We start from the raw sequence: 23,148 nt of genomic DNA on the forward strand, positions 1-23,148 counted from the left end.
CAGTGATGTTCATCTCAAACGACTCAATTCTCTTCATCGCCGTGCTGCAAAACTAATTCTGCATGAGTCAAATAAGCCAACAGATGATAAATTAAAGCTCCTTAATTTCCTTCCCTTGAAAGATCAGTTGACGCTAAACAAGGCTGTCTTTATGTACAAAGTAATTAACAATAATGTTCCTGGATATTTAAAATCACATTTCAGACATGCCACAAAAAGATATGGGTCCCAGAACCTGATTCCCCCCATCCCTCGTCTAGACTTGTATAAGTCAAGTTTAGCCTTCTCAGGAGCATCTCTATGGAATTCCATACCCCTACCCCTCCGAAATGCCTCTTCTGTGAAAACGTTTAGGCGCCAGTTTCATTCCCGCTTAATGGGTAAATAGAACACTTTTCATGTCTGATATTTTAGTGCTTTTTACATTTAGTCAAGTTATGTTTGTATTTTGATTTGTTCTTTTTGGCAAGAATTGATAATGATATACATGCGAATGATTGGGACAATTCCTCCCCACATTTGTTTTCTCCCTTTTGTTATTAGTTGTTTTGGATGTTTATATGCAATGCATTATTGCAACTATGCTGCAATTTCCACACTATATTGTTTTTCCCATTTTTGAATGTGTATACAAAACCATAACCCTTTTCTTATTACTATTTACATTATGTACGTCTGTAAGTAACAATAACCTTGTCAATTTTACTATCTATTTTATGTGCGTCTGTATTAAGTGTTTGTATAAGCACACCCTGTTAGCTATGGTACTGGAGTTCTGGTCCTTGATCCTTTTCTAAACTTCCGGAGCGGCACGACGCGGTAAGTTTTCTGCTTTTTTCTCAAAGTATACTCTGTTTTACACCCTGTAAGCCTTCGATGCAGTTGTAGACATATGTCAGGTAATACCTCACCAAGTTGTATGATGTATGAGGCTGTCGTTGTGGCACAAACTTGCAATGAAATCTTCGATCGGGAGGTAACGTCCCAGGTCTTCTTAGATTTGATGTGGTAATGTCCTTGATGTTTACCTTTCGGGAGCATTATCGTCCGTTTTCTATACATATTTTACAGTCTAACACATTCACGCATTAAGTCAGCTGCTCTTCCCACCTTTCTTATCAACAGAAGGTCCATGCTCCGTGCTCAGACGTCAGTAGTCACTCCATTCATTGTCCTATGTATTCATGGGTAACGTCCTTGTCTTTTTCGCCAAGCAAGGCACAAAAGATAACGTCCTTGTTCACTTTTTGAAAGAACAATTGCAACACTGTTTTGGCCAGTTTACAGTTGATATATGTGTTCTAAAATCTCTCAAGCGTTGAATTGCTTCTAGGGGTACTACAAGTGTTTCCTCAAGTCTACTAACGTGTTTTGGGGTGTTTTCGCATTTCATCATGAAGCCAACAGTTCAAATGGTGGCATTCAAACTGAATACCCCTTCCCCTACAATACACAATAGCATGAGTATTTCTCTGTTATGAATTCGTTGTTCCTTGTTTTAGCTGATGGACTTCAGGTGTTATCACTGTGAAGCTAAATTTGACTCACTCCGCGCCACTAAAGAGCACCTTGAGTCAACGCAAGGACACATGTGTGAGCCCAGCATTAGTTGGGGTAGATCTATGAACTCGTAGTGTATCATGTATGGTTGGATTTGTTGTATATAGTGTAGCGCTATTGTAATGCTAATATGATAGTTTGATAAACATTCCCTTAAAGTGGAAATGTGTTCTGGAACAAGGTGCTTGTATTTAAAAGGCATAGTCCTATGGTTGGATCTGTTGTAGATAATGTAATGATAATATACATGTAGATTATGTAATGGTAATATGATGCTAACGTCAGTTTGATAAACATTCCACAAAAGTTGAAATTATGTTCTGCAAAGAAGTGACTGTGTACCTGCATTATCAAGTTTACTACACAATCAGCAAAACTGTATCAATAAACCATGCATTCCATACAATATAAATCAGTGTTTTTGTTTCATCACTCACTCAGGGGAAACGGAAAACAACAACATAAAGGAAAAGAACAGAAGTTTATTTGTTATTAGTTCGGAAAAAAACAAACCCAACAACATTTCTTACAAGAAAAAATGATAAAACTATAACGAAAATAAGTTACACTAATCAGTTTAGCACCCAGTAACATTAAAATTAACTTCAAGCAACAAACAACATGAACATAAGTTTCTTAAAACCAATCTATCAGATGCCGTTGTAATAACTACACAACAGGAAAATGAAATAAAGAACAACTGAAAAACTTATAGGTGTATTGGCAAAACACTACATTACTTCAAGCAGCAAACAAAAGACAAAAGAAAACGAAATGATTTTGGCGTTTAAAAGGTGAACAGTATCTCTGAGCTTTACATCCAGGCGTGAAAGGAATTAAGTTACATGCCGGGACACGACTTCGAGTGACGGAACAGGCCCGACCGATACTTGTAGTGTTTTGGGCAAGTAAGACAGCGGAACATGCCCTTTGCGTCGTGGATGTGCCTGTGCTGTGCAAGCAAATCCTTGGTGGCAAAGGTTTTGTCACAGTCGACGCACATAAAGGAGGGTGGAACGTTTGCCCCTTTGCAAGACTTCTGGTGCCTTCTCATGCAATGTAGGCTTTGGAAAACCCTCTCGCAAGTTTGACAGTTGTGTGGTGCTTTATTGTCATGCCAATTGAGATGGGAATCCAGGTAAGTCTTTGCCATAAACCCCTTGCCACACACCTTGCAGAGGTATCTTGCACCTTTTCCAGCGCTGTGTACCAGTCTGGCGTGCTCATGCATGTGACTGGATGTTTTGAAGGTTTTGCCACAGGTGACACACAGCCGCGGGAGCTTTTTGTGAGGGGTGGAAGTGTGGGTCGGGTTTCCCGGATCCACAGGCGTCGGATCCACAGATGGACCAGGTGCAGTTGCTTCCACCACGACCTCCGAAACGTTTAAGACACTGCCATCTAGCGTTTCCACAGACAAATCCGCCATCTGAAACAAGCATCACCTCGCACACCATTAACATTTTGTTTGAATCAAACAAATGTAGGCTCAATCCCCCCTCCTAGTCTGCAAAAACAATGCACAAAATTTTCATTGTTTTCTCTACTTTATCTTTTTTTCAACTGACATCATGTGCATATCGCTGTTGGGAATTTAGAACAGATCAATCAACTGTAAACTGGCCAAAACAGTAATGCAATTGTTCTTGCCAAAAATGAACAAGGACGTTATCTTTTGTGCCTTGCTTGGCGAAAAAGACAAGGACGTTACCCATGAATACATAGGACAATGAATGGAGTGACTACTGACGTCTGAGCACGGAGCATGGACCTTCTGTTGATAAGAAAGGTGGGAAGAGCAGCTGACTTAATGCGTGAATGTGTTAGACTGTAAAATATGTATAGAAAACGGACGATAATGCTCCCGAAAGGTAAACATCAAGGACATTACCACATCAAATCTAAGAAGACCTGGGACGTTACCTCCCGATCGAAGATTTCATTGCAAGTTTGTGCCACAACGACAGCCTCAGACACCATACAACGTGGTGAGGTATTACCTGACATATGTCTACAACTGCATCGAAGGCTTACAGGGTGTAAAACAGAGTATACTTTGAGAAAAAAGCAGAAAACTTATCGCGTCGTGCCGCTCCGGAAGTTTAGAAAAGGATCAAGGACCAGAACTCCAGTACCATAGCTAACAGGGTGTGTAAGGGACAGGTTGTAAGATTAGGCTTTGCCTTAAACCTCTATCCTTTGGTAATAAAGTTCAGTTTCAGTTTCTCTCTCTCTCTCTCTCTCTCTCTCTCTCTCTCTCTCTCTCTCTCTCTCTCTCTCTCTCTCTCTCTCTCTCTCAGAATTCATACACCCGCCATCCTCTTAATTTTTTTAATTTTCACATTTCACAATGTCCTTGCCTCCCAGTACTGACCCATTTTTCTGCTTCTTTAAACGAAAAGATATGCAGCTGCAGTCGCTTGTTAAACTAAGCATTTTTTTACCCCGAGAAATAGGGTTAACACCTTTGCCCTGAAGTTATTTTTGAAGATAGAGGGTCACGAAACCTATCTGAAGACAGTAGTCTCACAATCATGGGGGAGCGTATTACGCATTGAAGAGATGCTTTTTGCATTGGATTTACATTTATGGTTTGGGATGGTTTATGGCGGATGTCTTGAGGGCAGCAATATTTACAGATTTAGTACTCTCCTTGTTTCAGTTAAAGGTACAGTCCGTTCCGTGTTGAGGATTCGGCTCACTATCCCATGGGATAAGGCCATCCCTCCACCTTGACAGATACCAACAAGTCGCGTAAGGCGAAATTACTACATTTAGTCAAGCTGTGGAACTCACAGAATAAAAGTGAACGTAGTCCGCCGCTAGTGCAAAAGGCAGTGAAAGTGACGAGCCTGTTTGGCGCGGTAGCGGTTGCGCTGTGCTTCATAGCACGCTTTACTGTACCTCTCTTCGTTTTAACTTTCTGAGCGTGTTTTTAATCCAAACATATCATATCTATATGTTTTTGGAATCAGGAACCGACAAGGAATAAGATGAAAGTGTTTTTGAATTGATTTCGAACATTTAATTTTGATCAAAATTTTTATATTTTAAATTTTCAGAGCTTGTTTTTAATCCAAATATAACATATTTATATGTTTTTGGAATCAGAAAATGACGAAGAATAAGATGAACGTAAATTTGGATCGTTTTATAAATTTTTATTTTTTTTTACAATTTTCAGATTTTTTAATGACCAAAGTCATTAAATAATTTTTAAGCCACCAAGCTGAAATGCAATACCGAAGTCCGGCCTTCGTCGAAGATTGCTTGGCCAAAATTTCAATCAATTTGATTGAAAAATGAGAGTGTGACAGTGCCGCCTCAACTTTTACAAAAAGCCGGATATGACGTCATCAAAGATATTTATCGAAAAAAAGAAAAAAACGTCCGGGGATATCATTCCCAGGAACTCTCATGTCAAATTTCATAAGATCGGTCCAGTAGTTTAGTCTAAATCGCTCTACACACACACACGCACAGACACACACACACACACACACACACACACACACACACACACACACACACACACACACACACACACACACACATACATACACACACATACACCACGACTCTCGTTTCGATTCCCCCTCTATGTTATAACATTTAGTCAAAACGTGACTAAATGTAAAAACCAACAGCCTGTATGTGCGTGTGCACGCGCACGAGGTCTCTCAGGGGGCCCGGTATAGCTCAGTTGGTAGAGCACTGTGATCGGAAGGTCGCAGGTTCGAATTCGGGCCGGGACGGACACGGGTCAACTTTATGTGCAGACCCAGAGACGGAAGCCATATCCCACCCCCACAATGGCACGATGAAAACTTGTCAGTGTTGTAGCGTCCCTTTTGAGAAGTGGCCTTGACCCTTGATAGCGAATCTATCATGACAAGAAAGGTGGACTAGGCCAGTGGACTCAAAATAAAGTGGGATCGGTCTTGGGACCTGTAACTAAACTCCTCAACTTAAATTTCATATCTGCATGGTCCGTAAGAGGCGAAATATTTAGCCTGTAGGACATGAAGTATTCTCTCTTTCTTACGAGGTCTCTTTCGCTTTTTCAAGCACTTATTTTTGGCGATGTTAAATTCGGAGTGAAAGTTTGGATCTGGTTAGATCTGAGATTGTGAACAGAACTAGTTTCACGGGAAAGAATGTGACTTTATGTCCGGTGTAACACTAAAAAATTACTCGGACAAGATTTTTACTCCGGAGTAAAAATTTTGTACGAAACTTTTACTCCTTTTACGAAAAAAATACTCCCCCATAACCCGAGATAGATAACTGGGAGTAAAAATGTGGGGAGTAAAAATGTCGTGGTGGGAGTAATTTTTTCGTTCCTTTTTTTGTACGAGATTTTTACTGGGAGTAAATATTTCGTACGAAATGTTTACTCCGGAGTCAATTTTTCGTGGAGTAAACATTTCGTGTTACACCGGCGTAGCTTCTTTTACGCAAATATGTACCAAATCTATGGAATTCTCACCTACGCAGCGAAATGTTATTGTCCCTATCAGTGCAGGTGTAGTTTGTGTGTTTACTTTTAAAGGCACAGTGCAGCTCACAGCCTTCGTTTTGCGTTTTTGTTGCAGCTGAGTGCATTTACAGTTCAAAAATCCTCCTATGGTAGTAAAACAAACCCAAAACTACCCAACGACGACATCTGTGAAGCTCGACAGTTTCTTGTTCACGCGAGTGCATAAATTAACCTAGTTATTACGTTGTGTTTGGTCGGAGTTCGATTCAACTGAGTGATTCCGGCCTCCATTTTGTTTTACACAAACTCATGATGACGTCTGACATAGTTTGCTAGCGACATGTCTTTTTGTGCATGATGTGGTGATCTACCTGATCTAAATTTAGATCCAAAAATAGGCCAAGACCAGCCGGGTCCGAGTACAAAATTAATTCGTACAAAAATCGCAGTTCTTGACTCTTTGGGTGCAAGTCAATGAAACTTGGTAGTTCTTCTAACGGATAGCTGCCTGAGGTATGACTAAAAGCCCCAGGGGCTCCGTGCACCTGGATTTGACAAGTTCAGTACCTTTAACGTGTCACAAATGTAGGGAATTTTTTCCCGATCAAACCAGTTCAGCTGTTTTAGACTTTTACAGCAAATAAGATTTAACGCAGTCTGTCTCTGTTTATGCTGTAACAAATCCAGGGGGTATAGCCGATCAGACCCGTTCAGTTTTATTGTTCCCTGCTGCAAAATGCAGTGTTTTATAGCAAGAGAGAGAGACACACACACACACACACACACACACACATACACACACACACACACACACACACACACACACACACACAGTGACACACACACACACACACACACACACACACACACACACACATACACACACACACAAACAGAGAGCACACACACACGGACAATTGATAGAAGGAGAGAGAGAAATAAAGAAATTGAGAAAGCTGTGGCTTTTATTTCTTTTCTTCTTCTTTTTAACTTACAGTCCTTTCTTGTGGCATTTTTACAGGTTTCTTTAATGGATTTGATTCATTCTCTTTTACGATTTTTGGCATACACGTAGCTGCTCCCTTAAGAACCAACCAGCTGTCGGAATGCTCCATGAAGATGTTCTTTTTTGTTTAGAGTTTATTTTATGGAACATTTCCCTCCATTGTATGGGTCAGCAATGAAGGGAGAGGCAGTTGGATCATGAGATATTGGCATTTTTGTAGGCTTTTCCGCAAAATGGGCATGGCATTTGTCTTCAGCGTTTACTGTCCATATTTTTTCCAAGCTATCTCTCTCTCTCTCTCTCTCTCTCTCTCTCTCTCTCTCTCTCTCTCTCTCTCTCTCTCTCTCTCTCTCTCTCTCTCTCTCTCTCTCTCTCTCTCTCTCTCTCTCTCTCTCTCTCTCTCTCTCTCTCTCTCTCTCTCTCTCTCTCTCTCTCTCACACACACACACACACACACACACACACACACACACACACACACACACACAGAAAAATCAGCTGCGCAAAGGAGAGAATCCAAGAAAGTTAAAAACTTGAAATGGAGTTTGCGGCGTCAGAGGCAAATTGAATTTGTTGCCCGAGGCACGCAAGCTTTTTAGATGCTTCCTGAGCCGAGGGGCGTTATTTTCCGAGCGACCAAACATGTTTTTGATTATCAGAATGAAGTGAAGAAGCGGAAGATCTAAGATGACGCGCTAAAAAGCCCTGGCTACAACCTTGTATCTCCGTTAGCCAATTGCTAGCTCTCTTGGGAGAATTTATAGCTGGAGGGACGATAGAAAAGAAGAGTAGTAAAAAACAAATTACTTTTTTTTTTAAATGTTGTGCTGTAATTTTAAAACGATAAAAAGAAGAACAAAAAAACTCATAACCTAGTCGATAATTTTGCAGAAATCTGTTTTCCCCTGCAATTTTACTCTCTAAACGACCTCTCCACACTGAACCCCTAACCACACACCAGGGCTTGTGCTTTCTGTGATTTTGTTCCTATGTTACTGTAATCAGTGAGGTGCAAGCTAAGATATATCAAAAATGAGCCCAAACCTTTAACTTATCCTTGTTGATATGTTTTTAGCGTCTTTCTTTTCGTGTTTCTATTTAGACTGTGATGAGGTGGACTCTCTCTGACTCGGCATGTGGTGTTTTGATTTAAACAACAAGAGGCGAAGCCATCAAGGCTCACGTAAGAAATCGACAAACAGTAACACACACACACACACACACACACACGCACACGCACACGCACACGCACACACACACACACACACACACACACACACACACACACACACACACAGAGCATAGGTGAAACTGTGCAAGAAAGCGAGACTCTAGATCTGTCTGTCTCCATGTAGCCTACTTACAGGGACACGACTGCCAACTAGTCTCGGCCCGCTCAAAATAATAATGACCGAGACTTTCAGTACTTCCTTCGCGTGACGTCTAACCCTCTTACGTCATAATGTGACGTCAATGTAATGTGACGTCTTCAAATGTTAGAGTTTCTACCACAGACATACACACGCACGCACGCACGCACGCACGCACGCACATACGCACATACGCACGCACGCACAGACATACAAAGTTACGATCGCATAGGCTACACTTACGTGAGCCAAAAATCATGTTCTCCCAAACTGCTTTTAATCTAAATCGCCCGATCGTTCATTCGTTTCATAGGCTCACTGTTTATACTTTTTGTGTGTGATAACTGTTGAATGACTTGAAGTGCGTTTACAAACGTGTGTATATAGCTATTCTGATGGACACGTGGGGGGATTCGGGGGCTGTGATTGGATGGTCTCACACATCCCTTTTCCGATCATCAAAGCATAACGCTACGAAAGTTGGCCATTTTTGCCGATATCCAAACGATATCGGCAATAACAAAGACGCATGGTTCCGGTTTCTTCCACGTGTATAAAGTACACGCATACCTCGCCAGGCTTGTGTCTGTGGCTAGTCGACAGACGATGCCATTTGCTTTGTGTGTGTTTTTGTTGTTGCTTACTGTACATGACATACATTACGTGTAAAATCCAGTTCTTTAACTGGCAGCAAACCTTGCAAATTTCCAGAAGCTGCAATCTGAAGCGACCTATCTCTGATTTTTGCAGACGATCTCTCCAATGTTTAACACAAAATCAGCAAACTCTCCTGTCACATAGAACGTCCATTGTGTAGTGCAATGTTGAAATGAAGTTACCGGTCTGAAACATTTCGTCGTTTCTTCTGAGACAATCCTTGTTCTCTTATCATCTACAGATTTACCGCAGTCTTCACCACGCGAATTCCCAACAGAAGTCAGACTTTCGAACATACAATCTACGTAGGCAAGCATGATACGTCATAACGTCATATGATTCCTAAGATATTGACGTAATGCTAAGCATCCGGTTATCTTGAGTTTTCTCCGTAATACATGTCCGTGGGTTTTTCAATGTTCGGTTATTTCCGTGGCTTCATGCAGAAAGGGAACCGTCGTCTGCAATCAATGACATGGACCATTCTGGTCCTTGTTGCTGACAAAAACATGATTTTAACACAGAATTTAATGTCAGAATAGCTATATAAACGCTATTGTGTTTTCATCGTAGCAATAGGGTCCGATATTTAGACTCGAACAAGTATAATGCGACTCGTCTTCGACTCGTCGGCATTATACTTGTCTCGTCTAAATATCGGGCCCTATTGCTACGCTGAAAACACAATAGCTGTTAATGTTCATTGCGTTCAAGTGTCACGTCTTGTCCTCGCGCCCCCTAATTGGCGTAGAGGCGCGTCCCCCGGGTGGTGGATGGGGGAGCCTTCTCTACTAACTTCTGAGAGAAGGTCGCATCACTCTCGATGCCGTGAACCTAATTAGGATCTTTTTCTTGTTTCTTTATTTCTGCCTCCCCAAAGTCCTTTTACTTTCCTTTTCTCACCCATAAAATTCTTCACTTGTTACCCTTGTTAAGTGGTTCTTGTATAGAATATAGTCAATGTTTGTAAAGATTTTAGTCAAGCAGTATGTAAGAAATGTTTAGTCCTTTGTGCTGGAAACTTGCATTCTCCCAGTAAGGTCATAATATTGTACTACGTTGCAAGCCCCTGGAGCAATTTTTTGATTAGTGCTTTTGTGAACAAGAAACACTTAACAAGTGGCTCTATCCCATCTCCCCCCTTTCCCCTATCCCATCTCCCCCCTTTCCCTCGTCGCGATATAACCTTCGTGGTTGAAAACGACGTTAAACACCAAATAAAGAAAGTAAAGAAAGTCACGTCCTTGTTCGTGAATTTCTCAAATTTAGATGATAAAGTATAACTGTATTGTATGGTAGGTTTGGTATTGTATTTTGATAAATGGTTGATCATATTTTGCTGTAGTGAAGCTACACGACTGCTACATCAAATCAAAGCGACTAATTCCCTCCTCACTGTATGTGCAGAACGTGACCTACTACTCGTATCGAGGTCGCTTCTCAGAGTCGACCGTGCTGGTGACAGTGCACAAGGGCAGCGTGGCACCTCGAGGCAAGCAGACGTGGAACCGAGAGCTGCTCAGTATACCCACTGTACCACCCTCACACCTCAGGGGCTGCAAGATCATCGACATCCAGTACAGTATAGAGGTAAGCATGAAGGGGGCTCTCTTACGTGGATGAATAAACACGTGTGCACACACACACAGACACACATATTTACACGCGCGTGCACGCACGCACGCACACACTTACACACACACACACACACACACACACACACACACAACTACACACATACACATACACACACGCACATACACACACACGCACACACGCACACACACACACTCACGCACACACTCACGCACACACACGCCACACACACACACGCACGTACACACGCACGTACACACGCACGCACACACACGCACGCACGCACGCACGCACGCACGCACAGTTTTCAGTTGGATATCCTAAGTACAGTTGCATAAATACATAAACAGCCCCGAGTATTTATACGTGTAGCCCTTCGTTCTTAGCCATACCAATCCACACTCCCATGACTGTGTCGTTGGGTGTGTCTGTGTGATATGACTGGTCCAAATGTCATTGTCCTACCGTGGAACACCGGCACGGTTGGCCTAGTGGTAAGGCGTCCGCCCCGTGATCGGGAGGTCGTTGGTTCGAACCCCGGCCGGGTCATACCTAAGACTTTAAAATTGGCAATCTAGTGGCTGCTCCGCCTGGCGTCTGGCATTATGGGGTTAGTGCTAGGACTGGTTGGTCCGGTGTCAGAATAATGTGACTGGGTGAGACATGAAGCCTGTGTTGCGACTTCTGTCTTGTGTGTGGCGCACGTTATATGTCAAAGCAGCACCGCCCTGATATGGCCCTTCGTGATCGGCTGGGCGTTAAGCAAACAAACAAACAAACAAACAAACCTACCGTGGAACCGGCCGGGGGGCCCTTTTAAGACCCCCCAATCGAAGACTCCCTTCCTTATAAGACCGGTGGTTTTTTTCTCTGATATTCTCTTGATACGCTCAGTAACTTTACCCCCATTTTTAGACTTGCTCCTTTTTAAGACTCGCTCCTTTTTAAGACTCGCTCCTTTTTAAGACCTGATTTTCTCAGATTTGTGTGTGGTCTTAAAAGGGGGGGTTCAACTGTAAATGTATTTCACAGGAAGACGTTAGTCATCGCCCTGTAGCAATGGATGACGAAGTTCGTCTCCTGCCATTTAGTCAGTACTGTCACACAGCTGCCCTGTTTACACTACTTGGCCGATGGCGATGTACAAAGCAGTGGATTTCTTGCTGTGGCTTGTTAGAAAGAGCAACATCAAATAACTTATCATTTCTGTGGGTTTTATTTTGCTCTCATGTTAAGCTGCGTAATGTGTTTGGAGTCGGGATATTTTCAAGTAAGTTTTAAGTCCGCCGTGTTATTTTTATTCTGGAGATCGCATGTCACAAATAATTCACTGTAAGCTCAGGTTATATATAAGTGATCTTAATAACGATCTAGTGAGACGTCACGTTGCTACAGATGCATCTTGTGACTGCGGATTCCCGTCCGAATCCGTACAACACTTCATTGGATTGGATTGGATAAGATTTACAGTCCAGTGAGGTTACCCTCACGGAAATTCGGGCTGCTTTCTCCCTGGGGAAAGCGAGCTGCCATATATACGGCGCTACCCATATTTTTTTTTCCTGCATGCTTGTATTCATATTCGATTGTCCAAATTATCGCGAAGTACGTCAAGAAACTATACATACCCTCCCCAATCACATAATTCACCTCCCCCACATTTAAACGGAGACAGACAGTATTCCTTAGATTTGAACAGGAAAAATTTTCCACCGTACACTCGTTCATTGAACGTTCAGGCCGCTTTGGGTAAATCAGAATAAATGCTCTACAAGCCGGACAACAACTTTAACTTCTGCACATCTCCTACCCATCCCTCTTCTTTTATTCATCTTCTTTCCCTCTTTCCTTCCTTTACGGTCTTTCTTTATAATCATTATGCAACGTTCATTACGTTATTAATAGATTTGGTTTATTGAGACAAATTTTTCAGCCGTTACCGCCTTATGTTGTACTGTCATGCAGGAACACCACTATAAGCTTCTAGCTTGTTGCTATTTCTGTGAACTTTGTATATATGTCATGATTGTAACCTTTGTTAAAATAAACTTATGTTTAAACCAAGTAAGTTTTCGATTTTCTGTAGAAGTCAAAGCCCCTGCTCGTTTTTGTAGGTCAATCAGCACTCAAAAGTATGAATACTACACACCTTTGCGCCTCAAAAGTCATGTCAGTAAAACTGGATTAATTAACTGGGTGACATCTTTGTTCTATCCGATGTGAAAGATCACTTGAGAGACGATTGACGTTATGAACTGAGTCCAAGTAAATAATCAAGAAGGATACCAACAACAACAATCCTTGTATCTTCATCCGCTGTTTGAAGAAAAACAAATGTGGGTATAGTTCATTTACATCTGCATTTAGTGTTGCGGTTCGTATCCAGACATCTGCTGGGTACTTTGTCGGTCTTTTTCTTTTCCTTTCTTTGGGTTTGTGCTGTGCTGTGAATGTGCGTGCGCTCGTGTGTATGTGTGTCTGTGTGTGCGTTTCCCCTATTGTTGGTATTCTAAGCACGAGCGACTCGCTGAAGTGCGGGCAAAGCTCTGGGCTACAGGCGTCCTTGCCGTTTGGCAATTTGTCTGTGTAAACCTCGTTGTCTCGGTCATAGGGTCACATTTACCAATATTTCCCTCTCTCTGGTACTTTTTCCCCTCGGTGTTTATGGATTCATTGTGTCAAAAACTCTGTACTTCCTGCGTTTCTACTGCTAGATGGTTTTTTCCCAGATTTCTTTGAGTGTAGACTAGTATCTCTGGAGCATCATGTTGCCTTGTGGTTCGTGTCGTCGTCGTTGTTGTTGTTGTTGTGTGTGTGTTATTGTTTGTTATTGTTGATGTTGTTGCTGTATTGTTATTGTTTTTGTTGTTGTTGCTGTTGTTGGTGGTATTTGTCTTCTTCCGTGTATCGAACCTGTCTTTCATCCTCTCACGCACTCGTGGCATTCCAACGCATCCTCAATATTATGGATGTTTTGGTTTAACTTAGTTAGAATACATTATCCCCATATTTGCTTGTGTGAGTAACCAAAGTTTATGATGTTCGTCTGTGTTTGAGTAACAACTTATCGATCTTTTTGAGTAAAAAGTGTTAAATAGGACGATCATCATGTTATTTGCTGATGTGAATAACCAAATGGTGTATGTGTGTGTCTGCGTGTGTGTGTGTGTGTGTGTCTGTGTGTGTCTGTCTGTGTGTCTGTGTGTGTCTGCGTGTGTCTGTGTGTGTGTGTGTGTGTGTGTATCTGTGTGTGTGTGTGTGTGTGTGTATCTGTGTGTCTGTGTGTGTGTGTCTGTGTGTGTCTGTGTGTGTCTGTGTGTGTGTGTCTGTGTCTGTGTGTGTGTGTGTGTCTGTGTGTGTGTGTGGTTACAGCTGTGCATCAAGCCAGCAGGGTTGGCACGACGCATCAAGCTGCCGGTGGACATCCTGATAGGCACCTTACCGCTCAAAGACCCGCAGCACAAAGTCACCTGCCATCCATTGCTGGCACCTGACGGCGATGACACCTCTACCTTCCCCTTCCCCTTCTTCTCCGATTCCACGTCAGACCAGGTGAGATGGTTTTCTGGTGTGTTTGGCTTCGGGTGGATGGAGCTGTTTGAGCTCCCGCCTCACTCTTTGTTTTTTCTGTAATTTCTCTACCAAGCTCCGGCTCCAGCTCACATCTATACGTACAGCTAGCCCAATTCCCCTGTCCAGATGTTTTATACTCGGGGATCTCGTTAGCACAGTTCCCCCATTTAGTTGTTATACTCTGCCTCTGGGGAACTTGCTAGCCCAGTTTCCCTGTCGAGCTGCTCCACACTTTGGAGACTGATCTCGCTAGCCCAGTTTCCCGGTTCAGTTGTTTTATACTTTGGAGATCTTGCTAGCCCAGTTTTCCTATCCTGTTGTTTATAAATACTCTGGAGATCTCGCTAGCCAAATTTCCCTGTCCAGTTGTTTTATTCTCTGTTTTATAACAGCTGTCTATTACTTCCTAACTAATACTCTTTTCCATCCAACAAATGTTACTCTCCCACGTTAACCTCACGTAGTTATCTGTCATTTCATCAAATTTAACACTCACTGACAAAATATTAACCATTGCTAAGAAGCTGCGCGGATCTGACACAAGCCTGTTGCTATAATCAAAAGCATACACGTCACAGTGTGTTTTCCTCTCTCAGCTTTTAGATAATTCTGTCTGATGTATCCTTTCAAAAGTATTCAAGTTGTGGTCCTTGTTGAATGTTGCAGGTGTTTCTGTCGGACATGTCCTTTCACAACATGGTGCCTACAGCGCCGCCCTGGGAGGACGACGACGAGATCCCCTGACGCTGGTTGCCATTGGGACCGGAGGTCAAGGTCGTCTTGTCTCAATCACTGGGTCAGTATCCCATCCTCTGCACCAAGATTGTAACACTTTTCTTTTCTTTTTTTTTTTTTTTTTCTGAGTTTGTGTAATTTGGTCTTAGTCTTTGCAGGTGTGGTTGTTAGGGGCCGGTAGGTAAACCGGTTTATCAGCACCGGTGGAGATTTTTTTTTGTAGGTGAGGGGGGGGGGGGGGGGGAGTCCAATGAATTCATTCTTCGATTGCTTTCACACAAGCTTCTGCTCTTACGAACACATTGTGTCGTTACGCTGTTGTAAACTTGTGTGAGTTTTGTTTGTTTGTTTCTGTTTTTGTTCTGACTTTTCTTAGTACACGTAGCGGACTTATGTGAAATGTAGAGAGAGAGAGAGAGAGAGAGAGAGAGGGGGGGGAGGGGGGGGAGAACACTTCAGCAAACAACCTCTGACAGCATGTACATGTAGTTCAAATGACTATGGATTCTGAAGACGATCTATGGCTCAGCCACATAAAGCACACGCAAAAAAACAAAAACAAAAACCCACCAGGTATCGGCAAAAAGAAATGACTTCAGCAGTAAAACGATGACCCATCAAAGCAAGCAAGCCATCAAAAAAGGTATCGGCTAAAAGAAATGACCTTAAAAGTAAAACGATGACTCCCATCAAATGAACACACAAAAAGTATCAGCTTAAAGAAATGATTTCAAAAGTAAAACGATCACTCCCATCAAATCAAGCAAGCCATCAAAAAAGGTATCGGCTAAAAGAAATGACTTCAAAAGTAAAATGATGACTCCCATCAAATGAACACACGAAAAGTATCAGCTAAAAGAAATTACTTCAAAAGTAAAACGATGACTCCCATCAAATGAACACACGAAAAGTATCAGCTAAAAGAAATTACTTCAAAAGTAAAACGATGACTCCCATCAAAACAAGCAAGCAAACAAAAATGTATCAGCAAAAAGAAATGACTTCAACAGTAAAACAACGAGTCCCATCAAAGCAAACAAGCAAATAAAAAAGGTATCAGCAAAAAAAAATGACTTCAAAAGTAAAGTAATGACTCCCATAAAAAAAATGTATCGGCAAAAAGAAATGACTTCAACAGTAAAACGACGAGTCCCATCAACATGAGAAGCGAGGAAGGCACTGCAAAGCCTTGTGTCCAAGAGACAGACATCAGAGATGATGATGGTATCGACTGCGAGATGAGAGAGCGCTGTCCTGCAGCTAATAAAGTCAGCTCTGGCCAGGATCAAAGCTTTCAGTGCCACCGCCAGACTCCACCCTTTCATTTCCTGCACAGCCACCCTCTGCTCGTCTCCTGTCGTCTGCTCTGTGCGCTGATCTCTCTAATGCCCTCATTTCTTTCTTCATTGCATGCCTTTAGTGCCTTCAGTCATCCTTGGTTGACGGTTCGCTCGCCTTTATGCTTCTTGGGTAGGACACAGACACTGGTTCTTGCCCGAAGCGATGAACTCATTTAATGCTTATCGATACGTTAATTGTCACATTTGCTTCTGATCATCTGCGCCTGTGCTTCTTTACAAGCGCACTGACACGGGCATAGGTATAAAGGTATGAAGTCATTTAACTCATTTAATGCGCTATCGATACATTCTTTAGAAGCACACTAGAAGCAGAAAGGAACGAATCGTTTAGTTCGCTTGCATACATTTGTGTCTACGGTTCTAAAGAAGCGCACATACACTGGCAGATGAACGAACTCACTTAATATTATTATCGAAACATTTTCGCTTTCAGAAGCACACGAACACGGGCAACGAGCTCACTTGTTTCTGCAAGGCAGATGTACGAAGTTAAGAACTCTTTGTCTTCTGCGCTGATCTCCTAATGCCTTCGTGACTGCTACCTTGCTTTGGTGTCAACATTCTCTTGACAGTCCTCCTTGCCTTTATGCTTCTTGGGTGCCACAGGGACATACATGTGTAGATGCAGGAAAGAACGAACTCCTTTAATGCGCGTATCGATGCATGTTTGCCTTTAGAAGCACACAGACATGGGCAGCTGTGCGAAGCAACAAACTCATGTAATGCACTTATCGATAGCCACCCTCTGCTCTCCAGTCGTCATCGGCACTGATCTCCTTATGCTTTCATGACTGCTGCCTTTCCTTAGTGTCTCCATTCTCTTTGGCAGTATTCTTTGTTCCATGGTCCTTTAGGAATATATACACACGGACAAAAATGCCAAAGGGGCAAACTCACTTAGTGCGCTTATTGACGCATGTTCGCCTTTGGAAGCAAACAGACACGGGTAGATGTAGGAAGGAACGAACTCACTTGATGCGCTAATAGATAGATTTTCGCCTTTGCTGCTTTAGAAGCACACAGACACTAGCAGTTGTCCGAAGCAATGACTTCTCTTAATGCACCAATCGATGTTTGCCTGTGTTCCTGTAGAAGTACACAGTCACGGTAATACATTATGTAAGAAGCAACAAATTCACTTGAAATTGAGCTGCTTGCAACCCGATTTCGAAAAGGTTTTGAAGTAAAAGGTTTGGAAATTGAAACTGACGATTCAGAAGAAGTGCATATGTTTAAAAAGATTTTGAAGGCACTTCTGTATGCCGATGATGTTACCATGTTTCTGCGTGATAAAGATGACATTAAAGTTGTTTTGGGGATATTAGACGAGTTTACAATTATATCCGGTTTGAAGATAAATAGAGTAAAATCAGAAGCAATGTGGATTGGATCAAAACGGAATAGCAACGAGGGAGGATACGGATTAAGATGGGTTAAACAAATGAAGATTCTGGGAATATATTTTTGCAATACATCCAGTGCCTCCCTCGTGGATGAAAACTGGACACAACGAATTAAGAGTATTAAGCAGGTGATTTTAAACTGGGAAAAACGGAATCTTGGCATATTTGGTAAAATGTGCGTAATAAAAAGTTTTTTGATTTCTCAGCTCGTTTATGTTATGCAGGCAATATGCATCCCTGAACCTGTGTTGAAAGAAATTAATACGTTATTGTTTCGTTTTCTTTGGAGGAAAATTAATTGTAACAAGAAAGCGTTTGAGAAAGTGAAGAGAAGTGTTATGTGCAGTGGAATAGGAACAGGAGGAATCCAAATGATTGATATGCAAATATTGCAAGAATCTATTCTGTGCGGCTGGCTTGCTCAGCTCTCGAATATGAATAACAATAGTACATGGACTTGGATTCCTAGATTATATTTCCGTAATTTTGGAACAGATTTATCATGTTTTAATTCAATTATTGGTCCTAAAAAGTTTAAAGGGTTAGATAGTCTTCAGTCCTCCTTCTGGAGCAAAGTACTGCGAGTCTGGTTGGAACATAATACACTGCACTCTTCGTCATCCCTGAAGATGGCATGCATATGGAATAATGTCGATATAAAATATCAAAATAATGTAATTTATTTTGACAACTGGGCAAAAAAAGGAATAACACATGTCAATGACCTCTTAGAAAACAATTCCATTTTGTCATTTCAAAATGTACAGAACCTAATTGGTACTTCACCAGAACTCTATTTACAGTACATTGTTGTTCACTCGGCGTTGTCTCGTTATTTAAAGAACAATACGGATTATGTATATGCTGTCACTGAAGAATTCTCGAAATTGTATTTTAATGATAAAGTGATGTTAAAAGCTAGAGATTTTCGAAATTTTATGACAGATATGAAATATAGTCCACCCTGCTGTGTTCGATTTTGGCTGAACAAACTTGGTATTAGTATTGAAGAAAAAGTTTGGCTTAATGCAAAAGAAACAACAACAGAAACCAGACTAAAAGAATTACAGTGGAAGATATTACACAATATATACCCAACCAATATTCTCCTCTTAAAAATGGGACTCGCAAATAATGATAAATGTCCTTACTGTATTGAACAAGTTGATTACATTGAACATTTCTTTTTCTATTGCAGTAAAATTCACCATTTGTGGAAGCATGTTGAAACATTGTTCTACAATCGATATAACATAGCAATTATTCTACAAGCAACAGATGTGCTGATTTATGTGCGAGATAAGAATGGTTTGACACATGAAATGTTTAAGTATCTTACCCATTTAATCTTGATTGGAAAAATGTGTATAAGTAAATTTAGATATGGGACACCCCTTGAAATATTATTTATTTTTCAAAGGGACTTAACCCTCAGGGGCCTGGTATAAGTTGAGTGTTAAAAAAGATTTGGTGTACTGGAAACTGAGCTGAACATTAGGAATAAATTTATGTTATGATTATTTTTATTTATTTATTTATTTGAACATATTAGTTTACTGATAAGGTTTATTGATTTAAAAATTGTACACATTTGAAAAGAAAAGACCTATGAAGAAGGTTTGCTCCAAGCCACAACAAAAAAAAAAAAAAAAAAAAAAGATATAATAAAAAGGCAAAATATAATTGTAGTAGCAAACCTGCATGCAACTGAGGTTAACAAAAACAAAAAAAAAAACAAATTCACTTGATGCGCTTATCGAGACACAGGCAGATTTCCTTTTTTAAGGTGTCGCTGTGCACTAATTGATGACTGGCCCATAAGCTTGGGCAGAAAGACCAGACATCGCATGGAAAGATTCCAGGCACGTTATAGACACCCTTTGATCTTACCTTTGTATATGCCAGCTGGCTGAAGTGGGACGTTAATCTTGGTTGAAGTCGGTCAAATGTTGGCCGGACTACTGCCAGAGTAGCATGCAGAACTTCCTACCCTGAGAATCTGAGTAGCAGTGCGGCACAGATGGTGTGATTAAAGGCAGAGTAAGCCTCCCGTAAACCATCACAGATACGGTCAGGCTTTTACACACAGTACAAACACCCTTTCATTTAAACACTCACCAATTGAGAACATCCTAGGTGCCCTCCGTAAAGAGCGAACAATTTTCAAAGAATTTATTTTTGCGTGGTTTATCTTACCCCTGAGCCATCGTGAACCCGTGTGATCCAGTTTTCCCTTTTCACAATGCAGTCGTCATAGTTAGTCATTTGAATGCGACTCGACGTGAGCTTATCTACAATAGCACGTTTTTTTATGCACGAAACAACGGCTGTGGTTCACAAGAACTCTAGCGATGGCTTTTGACTGTTGAGAGGAACGGCGATTTGCACTGATAAACCGGCCGTCGTCTGCTACGACCCTTGCGTGACCCTGCTTCCGGGCTTTTCTTTTTTTCAACTTTCACAACTTCGAATTGTTCTGATCTTGTCTTGATGAAAAACGAATTCTTTTATGATTAAAGAATGTTTGTGTAACAAGCTGTCAATTTAGTTTAGATTTTAAAAGTTAGGTCTAGCGCAAAAACGAGGCGCCGTTGTTGTTAACGGAACAAGTCTACGAAAATAAATTCTTGGAAAATGTCTCACGCTCGACAGAAAGCAGCCAGGATGTTCCCGTTCGGTGAGCGTTCAAATGGAAGTATGCTTGTACTGTATTTAGACGCTCGGGGAGCTCTGTGATGGTTTACCGGGAGGCTTACTGTGCCTTTAAATTCATGGTAGTTTCCAGGGGCCTTTGATAGGGTCTGGTATCTCAGCTGGTAGAGCACTGGATTTACGATCCTCGCCCGGGGCACACGTTCAAATCCAGGTTAGAACGGACACGGGTGAATATTATGTGATGAATCAGAAACAGTCTCCTTGTCCAATTTTCGTGTCACTGCGTTGGCACGTAAGAGACCTCGGTGATTCTACCAGGACGAACACGGGCTAAGTTTATGAGATGAATGAGAGACGGTATCCATGTCCGACCCCCGTGTCAACGCCAAGGCACGTAAAATACCTCGGTGATTCGTCCAGAAGTACAGGTGGCTGATTATAGCTAAACACCCACACACCTGGTTAGCTCGACCCTTTTGCTGTTAGTTTTCCAATGGGAGGAATTAAGAGACCCGAATTCCACAGCAATAGAATAATAAGGTAATGAAGAGAAAATTAAGAAAGTTAAAGACCCTAGCTCCAAAGACTAAATGCTCGGTTCTCTTATAATTAAACTTGCAAAACTGCGGCCGGGGAGGGTGCGGGGATTGGAGTTAGAGGTTACGGTCTTACTTGCATTGCCGCTGATTGGGTCTATGTCGACCAAAAGAGTGGGACTCCCTGTAGGTGGAGTTCCTGTAGATGGATTCCTTGTATACAGGAAATACCACAGGGTGGAATTCCTGCAGAGTTTCGCTGATCTCGCTGAAAGTCACGTGATGCTCAGCGACGTCGGTAGAATTTGATGTTTTTCGATCTTTTTTTATATTTCTTAGAAATTCGAGTATGGTTTGCAAGTTTTATTGAAAGTGTAGTAGGGACGGGGTATATTACGATGACCTACTGAATGAAGGCAAGGTGAGATGAAGGATTAATGTTTACAATTGTGTTTGAAGCCGATAGCCGGCTGGAATTGCTGGAATATCGATTTTCTTCTGCTTCGTTGCTCTCCTCCTTCCCCCACCCCCCCTTCTCCTCACCTTTTACGTCCCTCCTGGTATGCCCTCACGTACCCTACCTCCTCTCTCGGACGGTTTTCATGTGTGTTAAGTGGGGGGGTTTTATGCAGTGCTCAGCGAGAAAGAGTCAAGATATTCATCCTCTCTGTCTGTCTGTCTGTCTCTCTGTCTATCTGTCTGTCTTCCCGCAGTGGGGCACTGCGGTTATGAAATTAAAGGCCCCTCCTGTTTTTGGAACCGCAGGAGCTTTCTAGTTTGCTGTTAGGTAGATTTTTGGTTCCTCTTTCCTGTCATGCTCTCTTTTTCTTCATGAATTCTTTTCTTTTTTCTGCCTTCTTGCTCATTCACCTGTATTTTTTCCAAAAAATCTCTTCTCTTGCCGCTTGTCTCGCGATTCATGTATAGTTTAATCTGTTAGTGTTCTGATGTAAGCCCAGCAGTAGATAGGTTAAGCCTATTTTAACATACTGGAAACTGGTAATCTTCCAGTAGGTATTAATTTAGTTTTACTAAAGCCTGCTGGGACACAAGTAATGGGTTAGTGCATTTGTAAACAGGAATCGCTTGACAAGTGGCCCCCTTCATCCCCCCCTTCCTCGTCCTGATATGGCTCTACGTAGTCGGCTGGACGTTAAGCAACAAATAAACAAAAATCTGTCTGTCTATCTCTCTCTCTCTCTCTCTCTCTCTCTCTCTCTCTCTCTCTCTCTCTCTCTCTCTCTCTCTCTCTCTCTCTCTCTCTCTCTCTCTCTCTCTCTCTCTCTCTCTCTCTCTCTCTCTCTCTCTCTCTCTCTCTCTCTCTCTCTCTCTCTCTCTCTCTCTGTAGTTTTTCTCTTTCGTGTTTCTCAAAAGATGATTGCTTTATGTGTTGCAGAAACAGACCAGTGATGGCATTCCATCTTACGTACGTCGGCTGCCCGCCTCTTTTCACTAAGACAAATCTGGGTCAAGGTCACCTTGAACTCGATGTCATGGGAACCTAGATCGCAAAAAAAGGAAAGGAAAGCAAGCAAACCAGGATTGAAACCAAAATACGATCGTTGACCTTGCTCAGGTTTGAGTGGAAGAGCTTCAAACACGGTTGTGCTATCAGCTCAAAGACTGTGAAACGTAAACACTCTGGGATAGCACAAACTGTTAGAAACGCCAGGTGACAGGTATTGTTTATACACGTCAGCTGTGTTGTTTTTGTGACATCCGTCACACACTTGAGGGACCGCTACCATGCCTGCCAAAACGTGGAGTTTTCAAGAAAACAAAACGTGAAAACTAAGCTTTCGCAACAAAAAAACTGCCTCTTTGTCGTGGTGAAGAAACTTGACTTCACTCCGGTGTGAATGTGTGCGTCTGCTGTGAGATGAACTTATTAAAAAAAAAAAAAGCTAAACACTTGTTGTGGACAAACCTCTTTCAGAATCAGAGCAGAGAGTGTGATTTTGTTTTTGGATTTGTTTTTTTAATTTCGGGGGTGGGGGGGGGGAGAGCGATTTCAGTGACTGAAAAAAGAAATGTGAACGACATGTACAGTCAGTGGCTTTCAGATGGTGTTGGAATACTCATGGGAACAGTTTTTGGAGTGGTTTTATGACTGTGAAAGAGGTGAGCTGGTCATGGTTTTGATGACCATGCTGATTGCTTTGAAGACTTCAACGTGACCTGTTTTGAGGAAAGTATTTTGTCACACCCTGTGGGTG

The 23,148-nt window shown here is 41.9% G+C and overlaps 1 protein-coding gene across 4 annotated transcripts in view; it reads left to right on the forward strand.

Moving 5' to 3' along the window:
* Positions 1 to 22,895, forward strand: part of LOC138962712 (arrestin domain-containing protein 3-like) — a 77,085-nt gene extending 54,190 nt beyond the window's left edge. For all 4 annotated transcript variants that reach the window (XM_070334636.1, XM_070334633.1, XM_070334637.1 and 1 more), the window contains exons 7-10: positions 10,481 to 10,663; positions 14,042 to 14,221; positions 14,909 to 15,038; positions 22,329 to 22,895. In XM_070334636.1, coding sequence (XP_070190737.1) covers positions 10,481 to 10,663; positions 14,042 to 14,221; positions 14,909 to 14,986 — 441 coding nt within the window. In that variant the 3' untranslated portion in view covers positions 14,987 to 15,038; positions 22,329 to 22,895. The remainder of the gene's footprint in view (positions 1 to 10,480; positions 10,664 to 14,041; positions 14,222 to 14,908; positions 15,039 to 22,328) is intronic.
* Positions 22,896 to 23,148: the final 253 nt, after the last annotated feature.

Source organism: Littorina saxatilis, linkage group LG3, assembly GCF_037325665.1.
Source record: "Littorina saxatilis isolate snail1 linkage group LG3, US_GU_Lsax_2.0, whole genome shotgun sequence".
Taxonomy (NCBI): domain Eukaryota; kingdom Metazoa; phylum Mollusca; class Gastropoda; order Littorinimorpha; family Littorinidae; genus Littorina; species Littorina saxatilis.